At 48.6% G+C, this 23,112-nt stretch overlaps 1 protein-coding gene across 1 annotated transcript; it reads right to left on the reverse strand.

Moving 5' to 3' along the window:
• Nucleotides 1-429: 429 nt before the first annotated feature.
• On the reverse strand, nucleotides 430-17,304 carry IL22RA1 (interleukin 22 receptor subunit alpha 1). Its single transcript, XM_034754283.1, has 7 exons — nucleotides 16,900-17,304; nucleotides 13,650-13,782; nucleotides 10,012-10,193; nucleotides 8,570-8,754; nucleotides 7,587-7,722; nucleotides 6,555-6,676; nucleotides 430-2,817 (listed from the first exon to the last, which is right to left on the reverse strand). The coding sequence occupies exons 1-7, from the start codon at nucleotides 16,940-16,942 to the stop codon at nucleotides 1,789-1,791; spliced, it is 1,830 nt and encodes a 609-aa protein (XP_034610174.1). The 5' UTR covers nucleotides 16,943-17,304; the 3' UTR covers nucleotides 430-1,788.
• Nucleotides 17,305-23,112: the final 5,808 nt, after the last annotated feature.

The following is a 23,112-nucleotide window of genomic DNA, read 5'->3' on the forward strand; positions in this document are numbered from 1 at the left end:
GCGTGGTTGGGGCGGGGCTGGGGGTGGGGAAGGGGTGGAGTTGGGGCAGGGCCAGGGCCCCCATGGAGTGTCCTCTTTTTTCAGTGTTGAAATATGGTAACCCTAACACCCTCTCACTCTCAGCTCCTTGCGCCTCTTGCTCCTAGTTCCTCACATGCGCACCACAAACTGAAGTGAGCTCCTTTTTAAACCCAGGTGCCCTGATTAGCCTGCCTTAATTGATTCTAGCAGCTTCTTGATTGGCTGCAGGTGTTCTAATCAGCCTGTCTGCTTTAATTGTTTCCAGAAAGTTCCTGATTGTTCTGGAACCTTTCCTGTTACCTTACCCAGGGAAAGGGGACCTACTTAACCTGGGGCTAATATATCTGCCTTCTATCACTCCCCCGTAATTTTTTGGTCTCCAGGTCCTGTGGACCCCCCCTTAGGCTGGGGGGGAGATCCTTTAGTAGCCCGCCCACTTCCTGGATCCCAATAGGATCACTCTCCTGTAGCCATCTGGCCTGACCCTGTCATAAAGAAGTGGAAGAGAACACAATAGTAAAAAGCCACTGAATGATAGAATTGTGATAAAGAACTTGGATTAGATTGTACGTGAACAAATCCAATTAGGTTTTTTTTCCAAATAAATATTTACCTAGAAGCATCAATAGAAACACTTACAACAAGCCAGTGAATTGGCAGCTATTGTCTTCATTATGATGCTTCATCTCTTTATTAGTTGCCCTTATTCATTCCTCATTTAAGACAGAGATATTAAACATGGAAAAGATACACCTGTTATTCCTGCTATAAGCACAGGGGAGGAGGGGCGGTGTCAGGTATTCAGTGGATATAAAAAATTTATTAAAGTTAATGTTTAAAATCAAATTTACACAAGTTAAGAGGGAATGTACTGTACATCTGGGGTCGGGCTTGGGTTATGGGGGATTGCAAGTATCCGTTACAAGGTTCACGAGGTACATACATATCACATAACCAGCATAGATCCAGATTGGGGTGTGGGAGTTTTTAAAGCGTCAGTGGATAAGTGGGCTCGGGTACGCCACCCATGGAATGTATTAAGAGTCCAAGTCAGTATTGGTATTACAGTTGATCTTAGCCAAAAGCCAAAGAAAAAGAGGGTAACTTGAACTAACCCTTGTTTTCCAGTGACATTGCAAACTGACTTTCCTGTCAATCAGCTTTGATTCAGAACCTCTGATAGATTCCGGCTGACGAGTGATAAGTGATCGACAAACACACAATGAGACTCCAGGCCCAGCCTGTAGTCTCCATGCTCTAAACAAAATATGCTTAAAAATACTATTACCATCTGGGAAATGACCATTCATGAGAGCCGCTCTGAACGAGATTTGTTTCTCGCTGTGACTTCATCCGGATCTGAACTTTCCCAAAGTTTAGATCTGAGATTTTGGTGCAAAGAAACAGGTGTCAGCTACGAAATCTGGGTCCCACCCCAAACTGACCCAAATTTTATGGGGGTTGAATCTGGTTTTAAAATAGGCCAACTTTTAGGTGTCATCCATTTGACAACATCCAAGAAACAAAGAGCTAGGTATTATTAAAGTGCAAAGATAACATAGCTTTCCTAGAAGCAATGCAGTTAGTAAAGGCACCCATGCCCATGAAAATGTAGGGCCAGATTCTAACACTCTTACGCATGTTGATTAGTACCTTACTCAGCGAGTAGTCGCATTTATTTCAATGAGGACGGTTGCCCAGTAGGGCACTCTTTAATGTGAGTAAAGGTTGGCAGAATCCGGCCCTTAGAGATCATTCAACGCTGTGCTAACACATCAGTGTGTTTTCATTCTGGCCATGCTCCCACTGTACCTTTAAATCCAAGTCTCTGAACAACATAGTGAAAAGCATGTCAGTGTTCTGGATGGAGCTAGAGGCATGGGGTGCAATGGCGTTTAGTTCTAGGCAGCCCGGCTCCCTTGCTGCCGGTAGCACATCTGTTGTTTGAAAGTCCGGAGGCTTCTGTTCGTTTTCAGGATATGACAATGAATCTAATGACATCAACCGGCCTGTGCTGCATTCCCCGGGGAGGTCATCGCAGGTACAGACTGACTTTAGTAAAGGGGAGGATGATGATGGAGGAAGTCCATCCTCTGAGACAGAGTTTGTGTCAACTGTCAGTGAGGACAGCAATGGCAGCAACCCTGCCATCTGCCATCTGTAGTTTCCTCCTTCCTGCAGCAGAGACAGTGACTGCTGGGGCATGTACAGCTTAGCTTCCTCACAGTCTGTCTGGAGCATCAGCTGCTGCGCTGGCCCCATGGAGAACACCAATCCTGTCAAGTCAGTGTCACGGCTTTCCCATAATCCTCTCTCTACCAGCTTCGGCCTCTGCTCCTTGTAGTTCTCATCACAGTACCTTTCGCCTGGTGTCTTGGTTTTAAGTTTGCCACTGACAAACCTTTCAGGAGAAATATCCTGCAGCATCTGGTCTGGCTGAGAATTCCTCCTGTTGATGCATCTTGGGCTTTCGATGCACACTCCATATGTCAAGGCCAGAGGTTTCTTGTTCAGCGTGCATGGTAGATTTTCCTGGGCTATTTGAGGAGCGTACGCTGAAGGAAAGCCATCCGCTTGGCTGACTGGCTGAATGATGGGCTGAAACGCCAACTCATTGGCCTGTTGTTGATAGGAAGTTTTTTGCAAATGGAATAAAGACGTCTGCTGCAGCAGATTAACTGGCGTTAACTGCACATCTGGGGTGTACAGAGTAGTTTTGGATAAATCATTAATGGGGCTTATAATATGCTCCACTGTTAGCATGAGGGGCTGGAAGGCTGAAATCCCTCTGAAGTCCTGTCATGATAGAAAGACAAACGTTAGTGAGTAGCAATGAAGCTGTGAGTTTTCAAAGTTTGTTTTATATTGCAAAATCCCTTTGGGAAACTGTGCATAGGAGCTTGCAATCCGCCATACGGGATCTGATCCACTGGCCCAGCCGATCTGAGATCCTGTGTCTTCCAGTGTTCCTTCAAAGGAAGGCAAACACCCCTCCTCATGCACCAGACCAATTGTGCAATCCTGCATATGAGGGAACAAATTCCTTGCCCTATGCTGTATTTGGCTCACAGCCTGCTGCATGGAAATGGATTGTCCTTAGCTTAGCACGCAGAGCTCCCAATACTGTTAATGGCCATTCAAGTGGAGGGATAAACATGTAGGCCAAGGTTTTCAGAAGTGACTAGTGACTTTGGATGCCTCTATTTTTGGGTGCCCAACTTGACGTACCTTAATGGGGGGCTGATTTTCAGAAATTGCTGAGCATCCATCTTCTAAAAATCAAGTCTCTCTAAGTTAGTGCCAGCAGGGCACCCAAGATTGGAGGCACTCAGAATCACTAGTGACTTTTGAAAACTTAGGCTGAAAAGAATAATAAATGTGTTGCTTTTGGGGTTCACAATTTTGAAACCTTCCAGCAGATCACCTCAAAGTCAGCCCTTCTCCAAGGAGAATAAACCCAGCTTCCTTAACCTTTCATAACAAAGAGTCTTCAGACCTGCCATCACCTGTGTTGCCCTACTCTGAAACTCGCCATAACAATCTTTCCTGAGTTAGAATGACCAGGCTGCATTGCCAAAGGAGCGTTACACGTGCCTCACACAATTACCTCTTCTGTACAGTTATCTGCCACAACTAGTCATGCTAGAATTCTATTTTTGATGGGATAAGTCTCGTGACTGGAATATTGGTATAGAGGGATGTATATTGTTCGGGAAGGGCAGGCAGGATAAAAAGGGAGGAGATACATCAAGATTATATGCACTCGTTCTGAGGTCCAGAAGGAGGTGAGAGACAGACCAGTTGAAAAGTCTCTGGGTAAAGACAAAAGGGGTAAAACAATAGGGGTGATGTCCTGGTAGGTGTCTACTCTAGACCATCAAATCAGAAAGAGGAGGTGGATGAGGCATTTCTAGGACAAATAACAGTAGTAGTGGGGGACTTTAACTACCCAGACATCTGCTGGAAAAGTAATATAGCACAACACAACATTTCTAAAATGGTCTTGGACTGTACACGGGAGAACTTTTTGTTTTGGAAAATGGAGGAAATAACCAGAAGGACAGCCACGTTAGATTTGATTCTGACCAAGAGGGAGGAATTGGTAGAGCATCTGAAGGTGGAAGGCAACATGGGAGAAAGCAATCGTGAAATGATAGATTTCATGACTCTAAGGAGCAGAGAGAATGAGAGCAGCAGAACAAGGACAATGGATTTCAAAGCAAACTTCAAACAATATCTAAGGGAAAAAGGATTTCAGGACAGCTGGCAGTTTCTCAAGGAGACAATATTAAAGGCATAACTACAAGCTATCCTAATGAAAAGGAAAGACAGAAAGAATAGTAAAAGGCCAATATGGCTCCATCAGGAGCTCTTTAATGACCTGAAAACCAAAAAAGGAATCTTTTACAAAAAGTGAAAACATGGATGAATAGCTAAGGAGGAGGTACAAAAGAATAGCACAAGCGTGTAGGGACAAAATCAGAACGGCTAAGGCACAAAATAAGTTACAACCTAGCAAGGGACATAAATGGCAATAAGAAGAGGTTCTTTAAATACATTAGGCACAAGAAAAAAACGAAGGGAAATGTAGGTCCTCTGTTTAGTGGGGAAGGAGAGCTAATAACTGATGACATCAAGAAGGCTGAGGTGTTTAATGCCTATTTTGCTTCATGCTTTACTATAAAATTAATGGTGCCCAGATAACTCAACACAATTAATACTAACAAGGCAGAAAGAACACAAGCCAAATTAGGTAAAGAACCGGTTAAAGAATATTTAGATAAGTTGGATGTGTTCAAGTCAACAGGATCTAATGAAATTCATCCTCGAATTTTTAAGGAATAAATTGAAACAATCTTAGAACAGCTAGCAATTATCTTTGAGAACTTCTGGAGGACGGGCGAGGTCCCAGAGGAATGGAGAAGGACAAACATAGTACCTCTCTTTAAAAAAGGGAACAAAGAGGATCGGGGGAATTATAGATCAGTCAGCCTAACTTCAATACCCAGAAGGATACTGGAACAAATTATCAATCAATCAATTTGTAAGCACTGGAGGATAATAGTGTTATAAGGAATAGCCAGCATGGATTTGTTAAGAACAAATCATGCCAAACCAGTCTAATTTCCTTTGTTGACAGGGTTACTGGCCTAGTGGATGGGGGAAAGCAGTAGATGTGATATATCTTGATTTTAGTGAGGCTTTTGACACAGTCCCACATGACAGTCTCATAAGCAAATTAGGGAAATGCAGTCTAGATGAAATTGCTATGCAGTAGGTGCACAACTAGTTGGAAGATGATACTCAAAGGAGTCATCAGTGGTGTACTGTCAAACTGGGACAGCGGAGAGGGTCATTCCGTGTCCATTACTGTTAAAATATTTTCATTAATAACTTGGATAATGGAGTGCAGAATACCACATTGAGGAAGGAAAAATCAAATGCACAATTACAAAATGGGGAACGCCTAGGTAGTGGTTCTGCTGAGAAGGATCTGGGGGTTCGAGGGGATCACAAATTCAATGAGACTCAACAATGTGATGCAGTTGCAAAATGGACTAATATTCTGGGGTGTATTAACAGGAATGTTATATGTAAGACACTGAAGGCAACTGTCCTATTCTACTCAGCACTGGTGAGGCCTCAGCTGGAGCACTGTACCCCGTTTTGAGCGCCACACTTTAGGAAAGATGTGGACAAACTGGAGAGAGTCCAGAGAAGAGCAGCAAAAATAATAAAAGGTTTAGAAAACCTGACCTATCAGGAAAGGTTAAAAAAACCTGGGCATATTTAGTCTTGAGAAAAGAAGATAGAAGGGGGACCCGATAACAGTCTTAAAACATGTTAAGGGCTGTTATAGAGAGCACAGTGATCAACTGTTCTCCTGAGCCACTGAAGGCAAGACAGGAAGTAATGGGCTTAAATCTGCAGCAAAGGAGATTTAGGTCAGATATTAGGAAAAACTTTCTAACTCCAAGGGTAGTTAAGCTCTGGACTAGGCTTCCAAGTGAGTTTGTGGAATCCTCATCATTAAAGGGTTTTAAGAACAGGTTAGACCAGGGGTAGGCAACCTGCGGCACGCGAGCTGATTTTCAGTGGCACTCACACTGCCCGGGTCCTGGCCACCGGTCTGGGGGGCTCTGCATTTTAATTTAATTTTAAATTAAGCTTCTTAAACATTTTAAAAACCTTATTTATTTTACATACAAAAATAGTTTTGTTATATATTATAGACTTCTAGAAAGAGACCTTCTAAAATCATTAAAATGTATTACTGGCACGTGAAACCTTAAATTAGAGTGAATAAAAGAAGACTTGGCACAGCACTTCTGAAAGGTTGCCGACCCCTGGGTTAGACAAACACCTGCCAGGGATGGTCTAGGTTTACTTGGTCCTGCCTCAAGCACTGGGAGGTTGGACTTGACTTCTCAAGGTCTCTTCCAGCCCTACATTGCTATAATTCTATGATCCTATTCAGATGGATTCACATTCTCCCCATTAAACATTTCCTGTAAAGACTTAAGGACACTTACCAAAGACTTCGGCCGTGCTGTGCGTTGCTTGATGTATTTATAGATCACATAACATACCACAGCAAACAGTGATCCTGTAGCAAATGTAAGTCCCCCAACACAGTATAGGAGCCAGGTGGTGTCTGTTCAGTGGGGGGAAAAAATGCAATTTAGCCTCACAGAATAGGGTTGGAAATAATGTACTGGATTATCTAATCCATCCTCCAGCATTCAGTTCTTAGGGCTTAACTGTGCCATTAAGCACATCTGTTTTCCACCATGCTCCTTATTGCTGTTTGAGATCCTCACTTTTTTTCCCATTCCTAATGGACTGATGAGAATAAATTGATCCCACTCCTTCTTATAACTCTGAGTGTAATCGCAAACTGTCTCTCCTAGGCAGCTCTCCCCATGGTTTGCTGTGTCTGATTACACAAAGGCCTTGGGGTAGTGGAAACTTAAAACAGAGGAATAACATGCTGCTGGACTGTGCTCCCTGATGTAGTGGTTCTCAAGCCTTTTCATGGAATGGACCCATCTCTTATTAGAGTGTCACATGGACACCTCCCCTCCCATGGGCGGCAGGTATCGAAGGCCAGGGGAGGCTAAGCCTCCCCTAACCCAGGCTGTGGTCCCACCCATGCTCTGCCCCAAGACCCTGCCCTCGCTCGTCGCTCCCTCTGTCCCCCAAAGCCAGCGGGGCCTCAGCTCCAGTTAATGGCCTGGAGCTTGGGGCTTGGTCTGGCGGCCAGGGGCTGGGGCAGCCAGGGGTGGCTTGGGCCAGCCAGCAGCCCTGGGCAGCTTGTGGGTCAGGCCAGACAGCACAGCTGGGGCGGGCTGGCCAGGGCTCCTCTGGCCGTGGGGATGGGGGTAGGGAGAAGGGGGAGGAGTGCTCGGAGCTTCAGTGAGTGGAGGGGTGGGGCCTTGGGTGGAAGGGGCAGTGCAAGTACTAGCTTCCCTGAAGGGGGGCAGGGTTCACCCACCGCCCATGTCCCCTCCACACTTCCAACTACACGGGCCTCTAATTCAGACATGCAGATTTAGCGGGCTCACCTGGTAATGTACTAACGGAAAATACACGAGGCTGGCTTCGTTTTTCTAAGTGCTTGAGATATATTGTGACATTATATTCAGTGTCTGGGTTCAAGTTGGAAACTTCAAATTCTTTGTTGTTCTCATTCTTTTCCCACTGTTAAAACAAAACAAAGAACCCAAAAGCAGAGATTTGTATTTTAAAGAGGTTAAATTATTTAATTACTTCAACTCCAATTGAAAAAAATCAACAAAAAACTTGTATTCACTAATAAAATCCTCACCTGACTCTTACTAATAACCCCCAAGATTAGCAAAATATCTGATTAGTTTTCCACCATTAGTTGTTTGCTTTTTGTATTTCACTTCTCTGAGACAATGAAGATAGTACAGCTAGTTGGATAATTTTTTACTGCAACATATTTCCATCACAAAATGATATTTTGACAAAACTGAATTTTTCCACAAAATCACATCGATGTTGCTGAAATTTTATTTAGGAAAACATTGAGGAAAAACTTTCAAAAGTGTCAAAAGAGCCAGTTTTGACATTTGTAGAACAAAGAGTTTTGATTTTTCATTTTTAAACAACTTCTCATTTTGAAATGTACATATAGAAAGAGAGCTAAAATTGAAACAAAACGTTTCAGCTGACCCGAAATGAATGTTTCATAAACATTTTTGAAATTGTGAGGTTTTTGTCCCCATTTAGAATGAAAAAAAGTTTCAAAATCTTGAAATTTTTCATGGGACAGATTGAAAATCCATTTTCTAACCAACCCTTCCAGATAGGTCATGTTCCCATTTGAGTCTGGTCAGTTTCTAGTCAGTTGTAGGATTGAGCTTTTCTGAATATCAAAGATACTGAAAATTGTCTTGTTCTTCAGAAATCCCATCTAGCATGAATTCACTTTTATGCCTGCCCTGCCCCCACATTTTATTCAGACAAACAAGGCTGGGTTTTACGAAAGACAACGGTTAGTGCGTCTGTGGAGGCGTGTTACCTCTTGGTGTGTCTTTTGGCTGAATAGCGTCACATGGTAATCGATGGTATCAAATCTGCTGTAGATGTCTTCCACAGTGAGCTGGGAGCCATCCTCATCTCTCAGAGGGGTGTAGGGGGGTTGGATGAAAAACTTTATGGATCTAACGCTAGGAACGTATTTCACCTCCGGCTTTCCAATAGTAGCTAAGAAGATGGAGAGTGGGCAATGTCATTTAACTAGACGAAAGACGATAAATTACTAGAGCATCTGTTTAGCGAGTATAATTATTGCTTCTGACATTGTACAGTGCCCTTCAGCCCAATATGCCCGACAGCCTAGAGTTATTAAACTTTTATGGAGCTTTATAAAATGTGGCATCAATCATTCCTTATCGCAGGCTGTGAAAGAGTTACTATGAACGATGAATTCTCAAATAAACTGAAGGGCAAGTGTCAAAAGAAATCAAACAAGATTACAGGTGGAGGCAAAGCGTTTGATCAGCTGTGAGTTAAAAGCGACTGCCTGTAGTGTGTCAGGGTCACATAGCCTTAAAAATCAAACTGTAGAGAATGGCTGTGGGGTACAATACTCCCACCTTGAGATGCACCCCAAAGAAAGGTGAATTTCTAATAGTTAGGGATACTACATGGCACTTTTCTAGCACGTTTCATGCAAGGATGTCAAAGTGCTTTGGAAACACTGAGGCCTAAACCTAAAACCTAGGTCGACCTAGCTACGTCACTCAGAAAAATTCACACCCCTAAGAGATATAGTTAAGCCAACCTAAGCCCCGGTATAGACACACCTAGGTTGACGGAAGCACCACTGTGGAATTTAGATATAGATATACCCTAAGTCTCACAATGTCCCTGTGAAGTAAGCATGGTAAATATTGCCCCCATTTTACAGAGAGGGTAAAATGAGGCAGAAAGAGGCTAAGGGACTTGCCCAAGGCCATACTGTCAATCAGTGGCAGAGATGATTTGGAGGTGGGATTATGTTAATTATCCATAAGGCTGGCAGATTATCCTAACCTTCTACAGCTCCAATCTCACAGCTTCTATGACTAGGTCTGTGGCTGCTCACAGGCTCCCATCATACCCCTCTTAGTGTCCCGCTGGGTCTCGCTATCCCTTAATAGAGCCCACAAGTGTGCTAAGCTGGGCAGTTGCTCCGTCAGAGATATCTGGCTTTCCAGGGGAGGTCAGGAGCTCTTCTCCACCTCCAACCCACTCTGGACACAAATGTCAGCAGGATCCCAAAGCTCCCTAGTCAAACTCCTTCCTGTCCGGCATCACAGTCTCTTTCAGAGGGGGAAACACCCACAAGCGCCTTTCCACAGTGGGCTTTGTCCTGCAACACTGAAGCCAATGGACATGTCACAATAAACTTCAATGAGAACAGGACTGAGCCTAAAGTAATCAGGTGTGGTGTTAACAGACTCCAGCCATATCCCTTACTGTCTTCTCTGGGGTAGAATCTTTGTGAGCAGACCCAGTCGGAAGAGCAGCAGTTCTGGACTATGGCCCTCACTCGAGCATAGTAGCGCTCTCTGAAGTTTTCCGTCTCGTTCGTGAGGTTACAGAAGGGCTGCGTGATATTCTGGCACTCGCTCTTCTGAAGCCAGTCTTCATCCCCGTATCTAAGAGAAGACAAAGTGACTGCTCTCAGTCCGCCCTATCGAATTGCTAGAATATATTTTACACAATCATAGACACACATGCATGCACGCTCCCTAAATATTTGAGATCTGCAGTATCAAAGTAATGACTAATACCAATGACACTATTTTCTGCTTCTTGCGTGCTTTTCGGAGCAGGATCTCAGAGCATTTTACAAATATGACTGAATTAAGCCTCAGAATGCTCTTGTGAAGTGTCATTTCACACACACCCATTTTGCAGATAGGGAAACTGAGGCACAGAGCAGGGAAGTGACTTACCCAAAATGAACAGTCAATCCTGTAGTAGAACCCAGGTCTTATAGCTCCCAGACCCAAAGTGGTTTCTAGCCCTCTATAAATGACTCACTATACAGATTTGGGACGTATAATTACTGGATCGTTTAAAGATTCTTTTCTTTCAGCCATTGATGAGAATTTCTTCAGTGAGCGGGTAACTTTTTGTCCTATCTCTTTATGAAAAAGGGGCTTGTTTACATGAACAACAGAATCAGCGTCAAAAAGGGACCAGGAAGTACACACAACTCATATTCACTGCAGCTGGCAAAGACCTTGAACAGATTAAAGGTGACATTTGCAGAATTGGGTGCCTAACGTTAGATACTTCTATCCTTTATCTAGACAGCTAAAGAGGCCTGATTTCTGGAAGGGCTGAGCACCTACCTACCCAGCTGCCAGGCAATGAGTACCTCTGGGAACCCAGCTACTTTCTGTATTTAGGTTCCTAGATATGGATTTAGGCGCGTGTCAACACCCAACATGGAACATGTTGACCCTGGTTACTAGAGGAAACTCCGCTTCAGTTCTGAGCTGTGGATCATAAGGTAGGTATGTAAGGAGCACACGCCCTCTCTGCCTTTTCTGGAAGGGGTTCAGGAATCCACTGCTGTGTTTACCGGCTGGGGTAACCAGGACCCTAGAGGAGAATTTTCGTACACATGGCGCATTCCATGCAGCAGCCAGTCTCACTGTGTGTGTGCATCCTGCTCAGGACCCCAGCTGATCTGGGATCCACATGGCCCATAGGCAGCAGCTCTGCCAGCTCCAGGTGATGGTAATCCAGGCAGCAGAGCCAGCTACTGGGAACGGGCTGTTCTGATCTCTGCTGGAAGAGGCTCCTTGCATAGATTGTGTCTCCTCCTCTCAGGGGAACTGGAAGGAGAAGCTGATCCCAGATGCCAGTGCTTAATTTGTAATGAAAGAGGTGCTGAGGCTCAAGCAATTTTTTTACTTTCATAACTGATGTGGCAAGATCAGAGGTGCCAGGGCTATGAACTGCCCAGGCTAGATGTGCCGGGGCTCAGCGCTGCCAAGCACAAATTAAACACTGCCAGAAGTTCCCTGTAGCTTGGCAGCTAAAGCAGCTACCCAACGGAACACAGGGGTTGGGGTCAGTCTTCGCCAAAGGCCCCTCGTGGCTTGGCCTGCAGCCACTGGCTTGGCAGGCAGACTCGGGGTGTAGCCCTCGCAAAGCAGCTGCAGAGTTTTGAGCCCAGGAGTTATTTTCTGCATACGGGTGGTGACAATAGACAAAGGAACTGAGCATGACAGGGGATTCCAGCCCAGCCCAGTGGCACTTAGGAGGTTGTTTGTGGAGCAGCATCAGGGGCCTCCCATGCATCCCACCAGGAAGGATCCCCAACTTTTCATTTGCTCATAGAATCATAGAATATCAGGGTTGGAAGGGACCTCAGGAGGTCATCTAGTCCAGTCCCCTGCTCAAAGCAGGACCAATCCCCAGACAGATTTTTGCCCCAAATTCTTAAATGGCCCCCTCAAGGATTGAACTCACAACCGTGGGTTTAGGAGGCCAATGCTCAAACCACTGAGCTATCCCTCCCCCAAACCCTCAAAGCAGGGTTTTCCTACCAGCAAGGGGAGGCTGCCCAGTGCCCTCTCAATGAAAGCCCATCATGTCTCACATTCCCTCCCCAGCATCATGCAAACAGGCAGCTATGCCCTCTCCTTATGGCTTTTTCATTAATTAGTATAATTAACACACATCTGGGAGCTGAATGGTTAATAAGCTGGCTGCACTCTTTCATCTGCTCCTCCTGGCACCTGCCTGATTATGTCCATGTCTTGCTTGGAGAAAGTGTTGCCTGTTGGTGAAAACATGGGGAGCGGGTGGGCTGAGAATCCGGATGCCTGGGTTCCATCCCCAGCTCTGCCACTGAATCATTGTGTGTAAATTCACTGTTAAGTTTGCCAGCTGAGAACCCGTCCAAAGCCCAATGAAATGAATGGAAAGACTCCCTCTGAATTCAGTGATCAAGCCCTGGGTGACCAGGACCCTACAGTAGACTTGTTCAAGGGACGGGGGCTCCCAGTTAGTGGCTGGATTCACCCTGGGCCTGATACTGCAGCCTTTATGATAAGCAGCATTTACCCAGCTCTAGTCGCACTGCAGCTCACATGAGTAAGTGCAGCTCAGGAAAAGAACAGGATTGCATAATTGGGTCCTGCATGTGTCTCGTGCACCACCACAGATGCAGCCCGGGACCTCATGGCCTGTAGGACCAGATGATCCACAAAGGAGTCTCTTTGTTTGGACCACACTTTCCCTTGGGGCTGTTAGCTAACTATGCTAATCCAATGTGATCACTGTCGCTGACCCACAGCAGGCTTGGACAGGGATGGCCGGGCTGGGGTTAGAGAGCGGCAGAACCGTGAGCTTTCCGAGAAGAAGACCCTCCAGCTGGGCCAGAGTGCGGTGGGATTGCAAGAAAATTCTAATGGCCAATTATCTGGGCGCAGCCTGGGAAATGTTATGTGGCCTGTTTCTAAACCAGCTCTCAAACGCCCATGACTGTATCAAGAAATAACCCTGATCTCTCCCTCCCGACAGAGAGGAGGCTGGGCTCTGCAGGGCAGAAAATATGTGCTGCTTGAACTGGCTGGAAAATGAACCAACAATAATAATCATGGAACTGAGTTTGTTTTTTATTTTATTTTTGCCAAAAGTTTTCCACCCATTCCTAGTTCTGGAACGATCATTTGAAGCTCTTCTATAGTCTTGCACATCTGTTTAGCTCAAATCACTTTACCAAAGTACAAGCAGTATTAGTAGCTGTATTTCACAGAAGGGGAAACTGAGGCACAGAACAGCCTAAGGTCCCACAGTAGGTCAGTAGCAGAGCAGGGATTAGAACCCCAACCGCCAGCCCAGGGTCCTTATCTACTTGGCCAGAGAGCTTTCAGCTGCCATTTATTCCTTCTTAACTGACAATCACTCTCCAGCGGAGATTAACTCCGAGACCCTGGAGCTCAGTTCCAAGCAGAGTCACTTCCATGGCAGTCAAAGAAGCAGCAACTGGCAGCTAAGCCTGCTTTCTTGCTCCAGCCCTTTCTCCCTGAAATCCAGGAACTCAACACCCATTCAAGCAGGGCCCCAAGGAGAAGGCGAAGCCCACATACCGTTTGTACTGGACTTCATACACTGTGCCCGGGGGAGTATCTGCTTCGCTTTCCCACTTGAAGATGTTCTCAAAGTTTGTAGAAGAAAAGGCTGCATGTTTCAGAAGCGGTGACCCCTCTGCGATCGAACAGCCTAGAGGAACGAGGGAGCTAGCATTGAAAGGCACCTTCCAAGTCATAACACCAGGGTTTCCAGCTTTGCCACAACACTCAGCCAGCTGCGGGGGTGCTAGTTATCCCTATGGTAGTGATCAAGGACTACGGACTATGCCCATTACAGTCAGCTGGAGATGGGCTGAGGACCTGGTGTTTGGATGTGGACTGAGCTTAGGCTGGGGCTTGGGTTGAGGCCAGTTGCTGGAGACAGCCTGCAATTCTGCAGCAGTGCACTTAGCACAACAAGCCACATACGACGGGTCAGATCCTGAGCTGGACCCCCCCCAAGCATTCAGCACAGCTCATGGGGAGTAGCAAGGGGCAACAGTGGCTTTATGCCATCTCTGCATTCCTGTAGACCTCGAGCTGTCCAGGCCTCTGGCTGGTTCCCTGAAGGCTGCTCTGATTTACACCATTAGCTCTAAGGGTCATTCAGACAGTCCCGAATCAGCCAGATATAAAGGGGTGCTGGCCGTGCTCCCTTTCCCTGGGCCACGCCCACCCTGGCCATGGGGAGGGTGGGTGGAGACTAAGCTCTTGGGGCGAGGACCATCTTTCTGCCACATGTCTGTGCAGTGCCTAGCACAATGAGGCCCTGTTTCTTGGTTGGGGGGCCCCTAGATGCTACTGCAATATATATAATAAGTGCCACGCTAGTGGCTTGACACCACCTGAGGATTCCCCTGATCTGGGTACCAAAGGCAGCTTGCCAATAAGAATCCATGCCTCCCTGCCTCTTCCCTGGGCAGTGAGGAGCGTTATGCTAACATTTAGGGTGTCACTTCCTGGCTGGCCTTGCTGAACCCTGCATGAGTGAGGGCAAAGAACCTCTCCTGCCGAGAGAAGTCAGCCGGCTAGTTGGGTTGGATTCAGGATGATTGTACACAGAGCAATACTCAGAGGAATTGCTGAAGGGCCTGGTAGTGGACTCTGGCCTGGGAGCGTCAGGGTAAAGACAACTCCCCAGCTACGTGCCATCTGGCTTCACCAGGCTCAGCCCAGGAGCCTGGCTCTGGGGAGCAGGGAAATCACTTGATCTTTCTCTACGTGCTCCAAAGAGCTAGCTCTGCCCCAGCAAGAAGCTGATGTGAGCCACGGACCAGGGCTCAGGCTTTGGGCTCCCTTCAGAGCACTTACTCACGTAAATACACAAGCCAAGGTTTTCCCACGACTTATTCGTGCTACCTGCTGGTCTGGAATGCAGCCGAGGGAACTGATCCAGGCTCTTATATTTAGCATCTAACCCTCAAAGAGGCCGTGTTTACACAGCATGCCCCAGCTGTCCCTCTGGAGCCAGTGACCTACATTTTGAGAAGTCACTAGGTGGAGCCGAAGCGACAAGGAAACGTATTGGCACCATGCGATAAGTAAACAGGGGCTGGCCAGATTCTGCCCTGATGGACGACCCCATTCTGAGTGCGAGCTGCCATGCCTACCTCTGTCTGTGCAGGGCCCAGCACAGCTTCCCTCTGGGCACAAGGGCAGTGCACACGGATAGTAACGTGGGCGCTGGTGGGGGCGGAAAGAGGGCAGGACGTGGCCCTAAGTATGCCCCAGGGTGAAAGGCCCTCTGTGGGCTCCTGGAGCCAGGTCTGAGGACTGACCCTGCGGCCCCTGTGCTCACATAGCTAGCCTCGGAAAGATGCTGCCCCTGGCGCTGCTCAGCATAAAAGGGTTGCTGCTGCTTTTTCTCTTGCCCTACTGTCCCAGAGCGCCCCCTGGGGGTCAGCATGTGGCTATGAGTCTTCCTCTGCCCACGAGGGAGTTGGGGCAAATGCTGTTTGCATGCTACCTCCACACACTCCAAGCCCAATGGCTCCCCACAGAAGTCCCTTTTGCTCAGATGTGTCCTGGAAGGGGCTCTGCAGGGCATGGGGGAGCAGGAGAGAGAGGGGGCAGGGGCCTGGCCATGGTCCGTGGCACCGGAGAGCCTGCTGGATTCCCGCACAGACACCGGAGCGAGTCAACCCAGCTGGGAGCAGCCATAGGTCCCACTGTCCTCTCCATGGCTGCTACTTAGCATTCCCAGGGGGGCCCAGCCACTGGCAGGAGGGGGCCCAACAGAACACGGGAGAGAAAGGGGCTTTCCATGTGGATGGCTCCATCTGCCACGGATTCGGGGGCGCACTTCAAACAGATCTCGGGGATCCACGGTGCGGAGAGACCTGAACCCCTCTTCACGCTGCCCCTGTCCCGCACCCCTGTCCTGAGGATCCTGCTGCTGAAGGGGGTGACACGGCCCCTTAGTCATTAAGCTCAGCTCTTCGCCTGGTGTATTTGCTGATGGTAACTGGCCTCAGCTCTGGGGCTGCCTCCTGCAGAAACCCAGCCAATGATCTGACCCCTATGATAACTCTACCTCCCTTCCCCTGCCAGTTTCCTATTGCACCTTCCTCCAGCCCCACGGTCTGCTAATTCCGAGAGGGCCTGATCCAAAGCCCAGTGAAGTCAATGGGAGCCTTTCAGTGATTTTGACAGGCTTTGGATTGGGCCTAGGGCAAGCCCCTAGTCCTTCCCTTGCTAGTCTGTACAGCACCGTGCACTCCACAGCGCTACAAAAACAACTAAGATTAGAGCAATGCCGGCAGAGAGCTTAAAAACTAACCTGAGCAGAAGCGAACTCTCTAGGTCAGTGGTTTTCAACCAGAGGTCTGGGGCCCCGTGGGAAGCTGCGAGCATGTTTCAGAGGGGCCGCCAAGCAGGGCCAGTGGGACTCAGGGCAGAAAGCTGAAGCCCCATCGCCTGCGACTGAAGCCCAGGACCCTGAATCCCACCACTCGGGGTTGAAGCTGATGCCTGAGCAATGTGACTTGGCGTGGGGCCCCTGGCAATTGCCGTGCTTGCTACCCCCTAACCCCAGCCCTGGCTTTTATATGCAGAAAACCAGTTCTTGTGGCTCATGTGGGCCATGGAGTTTTTATAGCACATTGGTGGGGGCCTCAGAAAGAAAAAGGTTGAGAACCCCTGCTCTAGGTCTCATTTCAGAGCAGCCACATAACAGCTACCCCCTGCTGGGGGAACCAGCCCCTGCACCAGTAAAACCATTGAAGGCCATGGTTCTCCCGGTAGAAAGGAAATGAAAGCCGGTACTTACCCACCAGGGAACAGACAGCCCAAAATATCAGAGGCTCCTTCATGAATGACTCTGTGAGCTGGGATGTGAAGATGGGGATGTTTCCCAAGCCCAGGTGAGTCACCTCTGAAGGGAAGTAATTTCCTGTCTTCGGGAATGTAAGCGACACCGGCCAGGAACAGACAGTGGAGCTATCACCCTGCCTTCATTCCTGTCGGAGCACATGAAGCCGTGCGTGCGCAAGAGGGAATGGGAGTCCACGCACGCACTGTGTCGTACAAAGGTGCACAAGGAGTGAAAAGTTCCCCGCTTTCTGAACTGGAGCCAAGTGCCTGTTTTCTGATAAGGAACTGCCTGCCTGAAAGCCCTTGCTGGGACTTACCATCCTGGGGCTGGCTTTTCTGGTCTGGTGGCTTTACCTTTGTTACTTTAAAAGGCAAAACTAGTGTCGGTGCATGTTTGTGGTTACGTAACCTCTGCAAACAAGGCAGCTAGTTTCATTGGAAACACCTTGTGGCTGCTTCCTTCACTCCAAAAACAGCCACCTCACTTGTTAGTGAGCTCTATGCCTGTTGCAGTTAATATGCATTAGAATCGACTGGCTTATGTGCAGCACTGCCCTCTATGGAATGGAATCTGAATTGATCAATTGTGTGTCATAGCCCCTACATCATTAGCTAGCTATGGAGATTTTCCTGTAGCTCAAGCAGTAAGGGCCTGGGCTTTTGGAGCCAGAGGAGCCAAGCTGTATCCCCTATTACAGCTGTTAAGTTCCAAGTGATCACTACAGCCAGCCCATGAACAACCATCCTAATGCAGATGTGGCTGCTTGTTACATAACGTTCCCCCCAAAAATCATGGGTTTAGCCCCTCAAAAAAATCATGAGATTGAATCTATATTCAGAGCTCTTGTTCTTTGAGCCTTTTAATATATGGAGATATACCTATCTCATAGAACTGGAAGGGACCTTGAAAGGTCATTGAGTCCAGCCCCCTGCCTTCACTAGCAGGACCAAGTACTGATTTTGCCCCAGATTCCTAAATGCAGGGGCGGCTCCAGGCACCAGTGCAGCAAGCGCCTGCCTGGGGTGGCAAGCCGTGGGGGGTGGCCTGCTGGTCACCCTGAGGGTGGCAGTCAGGCTGCCTTCGGCGGCATGCCTGCGGGAGGTCCCCCGGTCCCGAGAGGCGCCCTTGCTTTTACACACCCCAAATACTCTGTCTAGCACCTCCCAAAGACCATCTCTCAGGACTCACACACACCCCTCCAGCACCCCGAAATACCCCCTCGAGCTCACCCCCCTACACAGCAGTGTCCTCTATTAGGGAACTTGAAATACAGGTGGGGGTCACCCTAGATACAGTTGAATTTTAAAGGCAGGTGTTTCTGTTCTACCTCATGGAGTGACCGCAATGGGGCCAGGCTCTGGAAGTCTCAATGAGCTACAATCCCAGCTGTGTCCCCAGAGGGCAGTTCCAGGCAGGCGGGGTGATTCCCTGTACAGCCCAGGCAGAGGCAGCGTTGCCATTTTCTCTCCCCTCATTCCGAAGGCTTGGCCCAGAGCCATGACACAAGGTTGGGTGAGCTGGGTACACGCTGGGAAAAGCCCTGAGTGGGGGGGACTCAGGCTGGTGCAGAGAGGGAAGCAGAGCCCGGAGGCCTCCAGCCTGGTTCTCTCTCTCCTTCCCCTCTCCACCTAGTACCTTGTGTACCCCGCTGTGGCTGGGCTGGATCTCGCCCCAGGGGACCCAGCCGAGGGACACCCCGTCTCTCTCTCGCTCTCCCGGGGGGGTCTCTCCTGGAGTCAGGGTCACTATCCACTGACGGAAGAGGTGCCTGGTGGTTGCGGGAAGTCTCGCTTGCTCAAGTGGAGATGACTCCGTCCAAGGCAGAGTGGCGCCTGCCAACATTCCCCGCTCCGGCGGGGTCTGTCCACCAGCTACCTCGTCCCTGGAGCGCAGGGTCTCGCCTCTGCCCCACACGGAGGGAGCCCTCATTGCTCAGTGTATAACAGGGGGGTCGCTTAGCCTCCTGTACAACACGAGCAAGAGCCTTGTGTCCAGCATGTATAAATGGGAGTGGTTCCCCCCGGGCTTTGTCTGTGGGTCCGGAAGCCCGGGAGGGCGCCACCCCTCACTCCCAGGCTGGGGTGGCCGCATGGCCGGAGTGAGACTGCTGTCTAGCCCTGTCCACATGGGGGGCAGAGAGGGGGACATGGGGGAACACACACCAGAGCTCCTCACCTGTGATATAGGAGCACAAGCCCCATGGACTCTCGCCCTCGGTTTTACAATTGTACCTCTTTTTACTTTCTTTGTGTGTGTGTTTTTTCTGCAGTTATATTTTTACCTTTTTACTATATTTTACTTGTATTTCCTTTTTGATTTTATTGTTTATATATATTTTAAGTTTCATTTTATTTTATTTCCCCTTTTATGTTTTTTTTTACGTATTTTACAAATTCTTTTATTTTTCAGTTATTATTTCACTTTTTTTAAGTCTGTTAATATTTTTGTATTTTATTCATTACTATTTTAAATTTATTTTGCACTTTTTATAAATGTATTATTTTTTCTATTTTTTATTCTACTCTATGTGAATCGTATACTCTGTTGTCCAGTCATTTGGGCTCCTATCTTCTCTCACTCCAGTGAGGATCTTCAGCCTCTCACCCCATCATGGTAGTCATGCGCCGCCCCAGCCAGACCCTCCACCACCACCATTCCAGCCCATAGTGCTGAAGTGCACACCCCCTGGCTTGAAGTGGTTTCCATCCTATGGTTTACAGATTGGTTCACTGACTCTCAGCACCCCACTATAAAAATTGTTCCAGCACCTCTGATCCAGCCTGGTCCCAGCTGTCAGCTGACTGGTGTGGGGGCCAAAGGGCTGAGCTGGGTTTTACAGTTCAGTCAACATAACCAAATAAAACATGTGTGTGTAAGCCTCTGTGAAAAAGTGGTATAGCCTAAGGGAGTTAGGCACCAACTTTTTTAGAGTATAAAGTGCTATACAAAGTTAACAGTACTCCTGTTTTACCCCACCCATAAAACTTTAGCTCTTTTATCAAAATGTAAATTAATGTGACCATTTAACATAAATTTCTTAAATCCAAGGAGTGAGTTTAGTCCATAAGGGACAAATTGTCAAGGCCCCAGAGCCAGGGCCGGCTCTAGGCACCAGCAAAACAAGCTGGTGTTTGGGGCGGCACATTTTTAGGGGCGGCATTCTGGCGCGGGCCATGCCGCCCCTAAAAATGTGCCCCGGCTGCCCTAACTCTCCTCCGCTGCTGCCGCTCGCGCGCTGCTGCTCGCTCTCCCTCCCAGGTTTGAGAGCCTGGGAGGGAGGGGGAGGCCCCGAGTGGCCGCGGCGCACGCGCAGCTTCTCCCCCTCCCTCCCAGGCTTGAGAGCCTGGGGGGAGGAGGCAGGGCTGGGGATTTGGGGAAGAGGCAGAGTTGAGGCGGGGCTGGGGGGTGGGGTAAGAAAAAAACGGGGGGGGGTGGCCAAAATTGTTTTTGCTTGGGGCGGCAAAAATCCTAAATGGTCCCCTTAAGGTTTGAACTCACAACCCTGGGTTTAGCAGGCCAATGCTCAAACCACCAAGCTATCCCTCCCCCTTTTGGGCACCTTCAGGTCACAATTTCAGGCTTTTCTCCACAACCACAAGGGACAGAGACTTCTTTTTAAAAGGCTGAGATTCTCACCTAATCCTGTGCCTCCAGGTGCTGGGGCTTTAAGAACAAACCAAGTATCATGAGACTGGCGATAAAGTCATAAGAGTTGGCACTGCTGCACACTCTCTGCTTGGCTTGGAAGACTTCCCAGGCACATTGATTGTGTGTGCGTAGCCATGGAAAAGCCCCCACTCCCTGCAAGCTATCTGCTCCCGGATTCCAAGGTACAGTAACTTCCTAGCTAGTGAATGGATTCTTGTTTGGATATTTCTGGGGTTTGTATTATCAATTGCTCAGTATCTTACTGTTCACAACAGAGTGAAATCCTGGGGCTCAAGTGTTGCCTAGGCCTATCCTGGCCTACTACATACATCGGGATTTCACCTGAGGCAAAGCAAAACAGCCACCCTCCCTGACATCTAGCTGCTAAAACCACCAGAGCGTTGGGCCAAGCAAATGGCTGATCAACGAGATCACCCTCAAAGCATTCCCTGAGTGTGGAACAGAGCTGTGCTATGAACAGGCGGGGGCCGACCTCTCAGCCCCATTCTGCGGTGGGAACTTGGTACTCTTTAAAGCCAATTTAAAAATCCAAAATACTTGGTTTCCCCTTTCATTTTTCCTTGGAGTTCGGTTTAGGTGCAAAGCTTTTCTCCCAAGGGCAAACCATCCCAAATGACCCTGGGGCCCAACTTACAACCTCTTTAAATTAATTACAAACACTCATCGAATACAGTAGTAAAGCCCTGTGCACCATAACCTGGTTGTGATGTCCTGAAGGCCAAACATGTATTGGGAAAATACCATACCTGATGCCTACCCACTCCCTGGCCTTGATCCTCTATTATTCTCTAGTTCTCTACCTCAGATTTAGTCTAGCACCCATCCCAGTAGGATATAAGCCCTGATGAATGCTCTGAGTGTGCCACCAATTCACAGAAAAGCTTGTGTATGTATCCCTCCCACCTCACCTGGGCAAGCTGTAGAAGTCCAACCAGTTAATTAAGCAAAACCCACCTATCAATTAGCACTGCTTGTGTCTAATCACACAGCCCTGTCCATCAAGGAGCTCTGTGGATGAAGAATGTTAAACTGTCCTCATGTTTTCTTCTCTTCAGAACTCGTGTTATTTACAACCCCATGTTGACAGGGACTTGCTACAGCTCATGATGACCTATGTAAGGACCATGGTGTGGGTGCTTCCCTTGGTCCTCAAGAGCGTTGCTTTGAGATTATTATTCGAAGGCCTTGCTCGGCTGTCTTCATTTGTAGAGGGATGGAACTAGCCTCTTGGAATTTGTTTTTCTTCAGAGAGAGGGGGACCAAGCTGTAAAGCTCAGAAATGGGGTTGGAGTCCAACCTCCTCAAGTTTGTGGGGGTCTGTGAGCTCCAGTGAGGCAGAACTGGAACGAGTGTCATTTATAACACAGCTTTAACACGAAACTCTGCTTGGAACTTTGCACCAGGAGGAAAAGGATGAGAAATCTTGTCATCTGATTTTGCAGTTACTAGATTTTAAGGCCAGAGCGATGATTGGATCATCTAGTGTGACCTCCTGCGTTACAAAGGCCAGAGCTTTCAACCCAGGGATTCCTGCCTTCAGGGCCGGCTCCAGGCACCAGCAAAAGAAGCAGGTGCCTGGGGCGGCCGATAGAAAGGGGCGGCACGTCCGTCCGTTGTTGGGGCGGCACGTCCGGGACCGCGGAGGCAATTCGGCGGCAGGTCCATCAGTCCTTCATTTCCTCTTCGGCGGCTGCTCAATTGTTTTGTTTTGTTTTTTTCCTTTGCCGCCGCTTGGGGCGGCAAAAAAGCTAGAGCCGGCCCTGCCTGCCTTAGACCCAATAATTTCTGAACAAAGAGCACCCAGCTGCATTGTTCTACGCACTAGACTACAGTCCTGCGTTCACTGACAGCACGATCAGCAGTGCTGACATTATGTGAGACTAAATCCCAAATCACTGAAGTTTTGCCAAAGCTTGCCAGAGTACTGCTGCTGGCTGGGTGTGTACAAACAGCCTGAAGAAGAATTCTGTGTAGCTGAAAAGCTTGTCTCTTTCACCCACTGAAGTTGGTCCAATAAGAGATATTACCCCACCCACCTTGTCTCTCTAACACAGGGGCGGACAAACTTTTGGCCCAAGGGCCTCATCGGGGTACGAAACTGTATGGAGGGCCGGGTAGGGAAGGCTGTGCCTCCCCAAACAGCCTGGCCCCCGCCCCCATCCGCCCCTCCCACTTCCTGCCCCCCTCAGAACTCCTGACCCATCCAACCCCGCCTGCTCCTTGTTCCCTGACCGCCCCTCCCGGGACCCCATGCACCTGACCGCCCCTCCCGGGACCCCATGCACCTGACCACCCCCCCGGAACCCCAACCCCCCCCTCCCTGTCCCTTGACTACCCGCCCTGACCCTATCCACACCCCACCCCCTGACAGGCCCCCGGGACCCCACCTCCTATCCAACCCCCCTGTTACCCATCCCCTGACTGCTCTGACCCTATTCACACACACGCTCCCCGACAGGTCCCCCCGGGACTCCCACACCTATCCAACCGCCCCCCTGC

This window comes from Trachemys scripta, chromosome 20, assembly GCF_013100865.1.
Source record: "Trachemys scripta elegans isolate TJP31775 chromosome 20, CAS_Tse_1.0, whole genome shotgun sequence".
Classification (NCBI taxonomy): domain Eukaryota; kingdom Metazoa; phylum Chordata; order Testudines; family Emydidae; genus Trachemys; species Trachemys scripta.